The sequence below is a fragment of the Sardina pilchardus genome, chromosome 11, assembly GCF_963854185.1.
Source record: "Sardina pilchardus chromosome 11, fSarPil1.1, whole genome shotgun sequence".
Lineage (NCBI taxonomy): Eukaryota > Metazoa > Chordata > Actinopteri > Clupeiformes > Clupeidae > Sardina > Sardina pilchardus.
Genome location: NC_085004.1, coordinates 247,501 through 257,500, shown reverse-complemented (window position 1 = coordinate 257,500; position 10,000 = coordinate 247,501). Strand labels below are relative to the sequence as shown.

Sequence of the window (10,000 nt, the reverse complement as noted above, 5' to 3'; positions counted from 1 at the left end):
GGCGGAGAGCGCAACACGCATATCAGGCGCAGCATTCAGTCTATTTCTGTGCTTTGTTTTCATTTTTGTGAGCTCAGACAATCCCAATTCGTACATGTTGTAGTGAAAGGAATAAGCATAGCGATACTGCTGAGGACAGGATATGCTGATGAAATGCTTATCCAGAATAATGAGAAGGTCACAGATCCATAGCGTCTTTGCAGAGTGCGATCGCAGCTGAGTTGCAACAACTCCGTTTCTTCTGCAGGACTAGCGTCAGCTCAAGCAAAGACTCAGGACTCTCAAATTCAAAGGGATTTTAGATCCACCTTTTGTCATTCAGAATGTCATATCTCTGTTGGGAAATAGCGATCAGAATCCTCAATAAGCTCAGCGAGATGAGTCTGAATCAGAGCAGACTAGTGTTTCACATGCGTGGCCGCAGCATCATGCTCTTCTATGTGCTGCAACAGTGGCCACAACTTCAAGGACTTGAAGGAAAGCCTGAATTTTTTTTCCAATTAAGGAACACATTGTTGTGTCGTCCCTGTAATTTCAAATTTAGTTAGTTGAGCGATGAAAAGACATCAGCCAGATAAGACAATTTGAGCAGGCCATCATCAGTGAATAATTCGGCAAGAGCGGAATTTTTCAGCATGAGGAACACATGTATTTCTAAGTTCATAGCATCTGGTCAAAACTCTGCCTTTTGACAACCAGCACACTTCAGTGAACAATGAGTGCGCGTATAGTTAATCAAACAACCGGTTGTTAAGTGCGCTTGCCTTAATGAAGTTTACTACGCGAATAACTTCGGCAAGTGTTTTATCAAGGTCGGCAAGTGTTTTATCAAGGTCGGGGGGTATACCCTTGTCAAGGTCGGGGGGTATACCCTTGTAATGCCTGGCGGTGTATGAAACACTGATTCCAAGTAATCTCCTTGCCTGCTGCCTCCTTTATTCGTTTTACAACTCCGCTATTCTTGCCTTTCATGTTTGCGGCCCCATCACTCGTTATGCCCTCACAATTACCCCAGTCACGAAATATCTGCTCTAGTTCCCGTAGGAATATTCAAGCAACACAACAAGTCCTCCATAAATGCAGTTTCCCATGCATAGCCTTTCTAACGTAGGCTATGCTAAACCAGCAAGGTTGTGCAATCTGAGACGTCACTGCTCTCATCAAACACTAGCCTACATCGTGATAAGGCGACCCAGTCTTTGGGAAGCAATGATCTAGACATCAAAGTGGCAGGATACGGACCCAGTCTTTGGGAAGCAATTATCTAGACATCAAAGTGCCAGGATATGGACCCAGTCTTTGGGAAGCAATGATCTAGACATCAAAGTGGCAGGATACGGACCCAGTCTTTGGGAAGCAATTATCTAGACATCAAAGTGCCAGGATACGGACCCAGTCTTTGGGAAGCAATGATCTAGACATCAAAGTGCAGGATATGGACCCAGTCTTTGGGAAGCAATGATCTAGACATCAAAGTGCAGGATATGGACCCAGTCTTTGGGAAGCAATGATCTAGACATCAGAGTGCCAGGATATGGACCCAGTCTTTGGGAAGCAATGATCTAGACATCAGAGTGCCAGGATATGGACCCAGTCTTTGGGAAGCAATGATCTAGACATCAGAGTGCCAGGATATGGAGCGAGGTCAGACGGGCTTGATCTAAATGTGACCTGCGTGTGTGTGCGCGTGTGTGCGCGCGTGTGTGCGTGTGTGTGCGCGCGTGTGCGTGCTGTGTTGAGAGGGCGGGACACACCAACCCGACAGCAGAAAAGCAATTGGACTGATCAGTGGGCCCCTCGGGTCAAAAACATTCCCGTACTTTTTCATAAGGGATCTAACGTTATGATAAATTCATATTAATTGTGTGTTTGTCCCACAGGTGAAAGACGTGCTGAAGCCCTTCAGAGTAGCCACCCAGCATTCTTGCTACTGAACTCAGCCAGCTACCTCGACCCGCGGCAGGCAGTGCGAGATCTGCTTCAGAGGGAGCTTGCGGAGGGCAGCGAGGAGACACGTGAAGAGGAAGGCGAAGATGAGAAGGACAGGACTAGGGAGCAGTGCAAGGAAAAGATATTAGGACAAAGGACAAAAAATATACCCAACCATCCATTTAGAACTAGTAACAGCAAGGAAAAGAAGGCACTATACCATATTAGGACAAAGGAACAGGAAAATATACCCAACCATCCATTTAGAACTAGTAACAGCAATTTGTCCTGCAAGTTGGGAAATGAGTTGAAATGTGTCAGGAACAAGTAGCTCTACAAACAAGCCAGTTCTAGCGATTAAAACGTTTAAATTATAAGCACAAGCCAGTTCTAGCGATTAAAACGTTTAAATTATAAGCACAAGCCAGTTCTAGCGATTAAAACGTTTAAATTATAAGCACAAGCCAGTTCTAGCGATTAAAACGTTTAAATTATAAGCACAAGCCAGTTCTAGCGATTAAAACGTTTAAATTATAAGCAGAAATGAGCAGAACGCCGTGGCAACAGTGGAATAAGCGGGGTAATGGACGACACGGTGGTCGGTTCACAGAAATAAATGCAATACGTGTGTGTGTGTGTGTGTGTGTGTGTGTGTGTGTGTGTGTGTGTGTGTGTGTGTACAAGGATAAACAAGCTAGCAAATAAACCTCGTTTAATGGTACACTATGCAACACAGACGCTACACACACCTCACACAGCACACACACCTCACACAGGACACACACTAAATGCAATGTTAACCTCCGCTGCGCATCAGGCCGATCAAATTATTACTTTATTGGGGATCAATAAAGTATCTATCTATCTATCTATCTATCTATCTATCTATCTATCTATCTATCTATCATCAGGCCGCATTAAAACCTCGATCGCGCGTCTATATGTGAGCCGACCACCCTGTTGTCCATTATCCCTTACATATCGTGCGTCTATATCTGTGAGCCTCCATTATCCCTTACATATCGTGCGTCTATATCTGTGAGCCTCCATTATCCCTTACATATCGTGCGTCTATATCTGTGAGCCTCCATTATCCCTTACATATCGTGCGTCTATATCTGTGAGCCTCCATTATCCCTTACATATCGTGCGTCTATATCTGTGAGCCTCCATTATCCCTTACATATCGTGCGTCTATATCTGTGAGCCTCCATTATCCCTTACATATCGTGCGTCTATATCTGTGAGCCTCCATTATCCCTTACACATCGTGCGTCTATATCTGTGAGCCTCCATTATCCCTTACACATCGTGCGTCTATATCTGTGAGCCTCCATTATCCCTTACACATCGTGCGTCTATATCTGTGAGCCTCCATTATCCCTTACACATCGTGCGTCTATATCTGTGAGCCTCCATTATCCCTTACATATCGTGCGTCTATATCTGTGAGCCTCCATTATCCCTTACATATCGTGCGTCTATATCTGTGAGCCTCCATTATCCCTTACATATCGTGCGTCTATATCTGTGAGCCTCCATTATCCCTTACATATCGTGCGTCTATATCTGTGAGCCTCCATTATCCCTTACATATCGTGCGTCTATATCTGTGAGCTGACCACCCGGTTGTCCATTATCCCTTACACATCGTGTACCATTTTATTGCAGAGATCCGCGATATATCGGCGGCCGATAAGTGAAAACTTTTACATATTATTATCTTTCCCATAGCCAATATTTTTTAAAGCCCTAATTTCCCAACTACTATACGTAAGGCCCGTCTGGCTGCATGCTACTTGAGTTTGGTTGGCTACTTCTTCCTCAAAATAATGTCAACTGTGTGAATGTATTTCACCATTCTAACAAGATCTGCACTGAATCTGTGCAGTGCAGCCCAAAATCCTATCGTGAATGATCTTCTTTTTAACATAAGCAGAGCCTACTCAGAGCGAATTGTTTTGCTGGTGTGTCTGCACTTTTCCGCGCTAGTCGGGGAGACAAATAAACAAACTCTTTGGTGGGACAAATCAGTAGATAAGTAGTTCTGAGTGTTCTAGTATTATATTTGCATTTCGTTCACTTGGGTTCTGTAACATTGCCGCTGCAGCACTGCAGGTTGTGCGCAACAGAAGGCACTTCACACTGGACAGCACTGGACAGTCTTTTTTGCGGTTCAGCTCAAGCATTCATACTGGAGGCGGCATATTGGGGGTCAATTAGACTACAACAAGATAGGCTACAGTCTGAGGAGTTGCTGCTTTATGTAATTACCCGCTGCTAAAACTATGCACAAGTTTCCCACACAAACTCTGATCTGGTCGCTAGCTTTTTCACAGATTCTAGCCATTTATATCGGCGCTGAGTGTTTACTCCATATGAAAACAATTTATTCGCAGTCCCTGGCCACTCACTCGCACCTCAATGACGTCACGTTCACTTAAAGGAGCTACACAGAGGCCCAGGCTACTGCTGTTGTTGACTGCTGTAGCGCACCACTGAGGACTAATATGAGTATTATGTCCGCCGTCATTGGTGGTAGGTACAATTTCTGCAATTAAATGATGCCTATTAAATGTTGTCCCATATTACTTGCTGACATTCTTTTTCTCCAAGAGTAATATTATCGGTATTATCGTATCGGTATCGGCCCTATCATCTGAATACTGAACATGTGCAAGTTCCTCTTTCACCTTCGCATGACATTCTTCATATTTGCGGGGCAGCTGAACATCAAGTGTTTTCGGCCTGGTATGTTGTATCTCGGGTCGAGGGTTTTGACCAGTACCCTGAAGCCCTTCTTTTCAACCGTGTATACTGGGACCATGTGGACACATATGAATGCAAAGATAGCATTTGTAATCTGTGTGTCTGCGGGAATCCTCATCATACCTTTAAACATAGACTCTTTAAAGGAGTCCTAGAATTCAAAACCACATTCACCTTGTTCCTGTTGAATTTAGGCTGCGAGCAGTGTCCAAAGGACAACACCAAAGACTTTACCGCGTCCCCCGCCTGCTTTCGTATGCAAATTGGGAAATAGAAACAGCCGTGTTGAAATGCTCCAATCTGAACAGAGCTCAGATAACACGTAATAGGCGCCCATCCCCCTTTAGATACACCCCCTCTCATTTGCATACCTTCGATTAATAATTCTTGTTAAACTGCTCTTATGATGCTAGTATCTAGATATGTGGTCTATGGCAGAGACATTGTAATGCTAGCGTTATTACAGCTAACTTTGGAGAGTTACTATACTAAGAAATGTACTGATAAAACTTACCAATCTAACACATTCATTCTGTTGGGGAATCTGCTGCACTTCATCTTCGTCAGAACCTTCTTCTGACTCGGTTTATACATGTACGGCTGTATTCCTTATTTAAATCCATTGTTGATAGCTTTATCAAAGACTTTGGCTTTATTTACCAGCAGTAAACGTAGTTTCACTTTGCTCTAGCTTCAGACCGGTGGATTGAGCCAATCAACTTTCAGGACATATCGGCCAATAGACCAATCAGCGCGCATCTCATTTGAATATTCATGAACTTGCTGAGTGGGCGGGAAAAACAAACTGTTTCATTGCAAGGCTTATTTATGACCTTGTATTAGGCGATCTAGCAGTGCTCCTGGGGCGTTTTCAGCCCCACAAATTTACATATGACATTATTTAGGCTCAAAGATCAATTTGTAATGGTCAAAAAATGCGTTCTATGACTCCTTTAATGCTTGCTTGAGTGCTTTTCTTTTCGACAGCTTTAACGTTAGCTTTCGTGCTTTGCTGCATCGTTACACTGTTCAGCATGCCTGGGCTTCAAATGATGGAAGAAATTAGTAGTACTCAAATCAGTAGTAGCCACTTCACGGTGGCATATTTTGCACATCACGTTTGGTTTTGGTTTGGCTATAAAAGACATTTGCTGTGTGCTCTATCCCTGTCAATGCTGCCGCTGTGGGAATCCGGCTAGCTCTCGTGCGAATGGCAAATAGTGAGCAGTCAGACCGCAAGCTCAGGTGGTGACGTAAAACGTATGATCCTGGCCGTAAAACGCTGCTCAGGTGGTGACGTAAATCGTATGATCCTGGCCGTAAAACGCTGCGAGAAGCGGCAGCGCACCTGCTGTTAAATTATTTGAGCAGTCACAGCCACACATGTTAAAATTACCATAGAAACGGTAGAGGACTGTATCGTACAATAGAAATCTTTCTGTCGTACAACGATATATACCGTAGTATCGCTGGATGTGTGTGTGTGTGTGTGTGTGTGTGTCTACCATGCTGGGTGATGTTCCTGCGCAGCTGTGTGTTGAGGGTGTGTGTGTCCAGACTCAGGTAGCTGCTTGCTGTCTGCAGGGTGTGTGTGTGTGTGTGTGTGTGTGTGTGTGTGTGTGTGTGTGTGTGTGTGTACCGTGCTGGGTGATGTTCCTGCGCAACTGTGTGTTGAGGGAGTGTGTGTCCAGACTCAGGTATCTGCTTGCTGTCTGCAGGGTGTGTGTGTGTGTGTGTGTGTGTGTGTGTGTGTGTGTGTGTGTGTGTGTGTGTGTGTGTGTGTGTGTGTGTACCGTGCTGGGTGATGTTCCTGCGCAGCTGTGTGTTGAGGGAGTGTGTATCCAGACTCAGGTAGCTGCTTGCTGTCTGCAGGGTGTGTGCGTGTGTGTGTGTGTGTGTGTGTGTACCGTGCTGGGTGATGTTCTTGCGCAGCTGTGTGTTGAGGGAGTGTGTGTCCAGACTCAGGTAGCTGCTTGCTGTCTGCAGGGTGTGTGTGTGTGTGTGTGTGTGTGTGTGTGTGTGTGTGTGTGTGTGTGTGTGTGTGTGTACCGTGCTGGGTGATGTTCTTGCGCAGCTGTGTGTTGAGGGAGTGTGTGTCCAGACTCAGGTATCTGCTTGCTGTCTGCAGGGCTTGAGCCTTCAGCATGTAGAAGCTCCTGGAGCGCCTCTTCTCCACGGCAACCAACACCTCACACAGCACACACACACCTTGCTCCACCTGAGGGAGAGACACACACACACACACACGTCAACCAACACCTCACACAGCACACACACACGTCAACCAACACCTCACACAACACACACACACACACACACACACACACGTCAACCAACACCTCACACAACACACACACACACACACACACACACACGTCAACCAACACCTCACACAACACACACACACACACACACACACACACGTCAACCAACACCTCACACAACACACACACACACACACACACACACACACACACACACACACACACACACACGTCAACCAACACCTCACACAACTCACACAACACACACACACACACACACACACACACACACACACACACACACGTCAACCAACACCTCACACAACACACACACACACACACACACACACACACACACACACACACGTCAACCAACACCACACAACACACACACACACACACACACACACACACACACACACACACACACACACACACACACACACACACGTCAACCAACACCTCACACAACACACACACACACACACACACACACACACACACACACACACGTCAACCAACACCTCACACAACTCACACAACACACACACACACACACACACACACACACACACACACACGTCAACCAACACCTCACACAACACACACACACACACACACACACACACACACACACACACACGTCAACCAACACCACACAACACACACACACACACACACACACACACACACACACACACACACACACACACACACACACACACACACACACACGTCAACCAACACCTCACACAACACACACACACACACACACACACCATGCTCCACCTGAGGGGGAGAGACACACACACACACACGTCAACCAACACCTCACACAACACACACACACACACGTCAACCAACACCTCACACAACACACACACACACACACAACACACACACACACACACGTCAACCAACATCTCACACAACACACACACAACACACACACACACGTCAACCAACATCTCACACAACACACACACACATGTCAACCAACACCTCACACAGCACACACACACACGTCAACCAACACCTAACACCTCACACACACACACACACACACACACACACGTCAACCAACACCTCACACAACACACACACACACACACACACACACATCAACCAACACCTCACACACACACACACGTCAACCAACACCTCACACAGCACACACACACACACACACACACACACGTCAACCAACACCTCACACAGCACACACACACCACACTCCACCTGGGGGAGAGACACACACACACACACACACACACGTCAACCAACACCTCACACAACACACAACACACACATGTCAACCAACACCTCACACAGCAAACACACACCACGCTCCTCCTGGGGAGAGAGACACACACACACACACACACACACACACACACACACGTCAACCAACACCTCACACAACACACACACACACACACACACACACGTCAACCAACACAGCACACAACACACAACACACACATGTCGACCAACACCTCACACAGCACACACACCACGCTCCTCCTTGGGAGAGAGCCTGGGATTTTGAAGGCAGTAGACGCACCTGCTAAAAACCAAACCAGACTTTGTTCAAATCCAGCTACTGGAAAATGTAAGGCTCATTTATCAAATGTTATTTTAAAATATTAAAAAACATCTGTATTTTAGAATTTTTGAACGAAAGAGGCTGGAATTGGAGCTTTTACGATAGTTCTTGAAGTATTCCACACTAACAATGAAATAAAACACCCTGGCGGGAATAATTAAGTGGGACACTGTCTGTTAGTTAACTCATAGCTTCACTTTTTACTGTTCTACATGGTGACTTCTGGACAGATTGAACTTACTGACAGGCAAACATCTTCAAAATGGACATATCTCTAAACTCGGTGCGTAGCCGCTATCTCTAAACTCGGTGTGCTAGCAAATATATACAGCAAAAGATACTGCTGTGCTTTCAATCATGTTTCTCGACTCCACACACAGCAACGGGACGACCCGCCTTCACCATGACACCGCCTCTAACCCGCCTCTATCCCAAGTGGCCCCACATGACACACACACAGCAACACACACGCAGCAACACACACACACACACACACACACACACACACGCAGCAGCGGGATGACCCGCCTTCACCATGACACCGCCTCTAACCGCCTCTATCCCAAGTGAACCCACATCATGACATCATGACACCGCCTCTAACCCGCCTCTATCCCAAGTGGCCCCACGGTCACCATGACACCGCCTCTAACCCGCCTCTATCCCAAGTGGCCCCACGGTCACCATGACACCGCCTCTAACCGCCTCCATCCCAAGTGGCCCCACGGTCACCATGACACCGCCTCTAACCGCCTCCATCCCAAGTGGCCCCACGGTCACCATGACACCGCCTCTAACCGCCTCCATCCCAAGTGGCCCCACGGTCACCATGACACCGCCTCTAACCGCCTCCATCCCAAGTGGCCCCACGGTCACCATGACACCGCCTCTAACCGCCTCCATCCCAAGTGGCCCCACGGTCACCATGACACCGCCTCTAACCGCCTCCATCCCAAGTGGCCCCACGGTCACCATGACACCGCCTCTAACCGCCTCCATCCCAAGTGGCCCCACGGTCACCATGACACCGCCTCTAACCGCCTCCATCCCAAGTGGCCCCACGGTCACCATGACACCGCCTCTAACCCAAGTGGCCCCACGGTCACCATGACACCGCCTCTAAACCGCCTCTATCCCAAGTGGCCCCACGTTTTGGTTGGGACAGCCTGGCTAGCTCGGCATTGGCTCGACTGTCTGTCCACACACACACCTCCTCTCCTCTGGTGTTCCCCAGGGCTCTGTACCACACACACACACACACATCTCCTCTGGTGATCCCCAAGGCTCCATCCTGTTCATCATCTATCTCCTCCCCCTTGGTCAGATCTTCCGTCTATTAAACATCCACTTCAACTGTTATGCGGACGTCACCCGGCTCAACCTTTCTTCTAAACCCACCTCCACCTTTCTCCCTCTTGTTTACAAGAAATCA

The 10,000-nt window shown here is 47.2% G+C and overlaps 1 protein-coding gene across 1 annotated transcript in view; it reads right to left on the bottom strand.

Moving 5' to 3' along the window:
• Nucleotides 1–10,000, bottom strand: part of espl1 (extra spindle pole bodies like 1, separase) — a 52,627-nt gene that overhangs the window by 35,985 nt on the left and 6,642 nt on the right. The window contains exon 5 of the mRNA XM_062549650.1: nt 6,748–6,916. Coding sequence (XP_062405634.1) covers nt 6,748–6,916 — 169 coding nt within the window. The remainder of the gene's footprint in view (nt 1–6,747; nt 6,917–10,000) is intronic.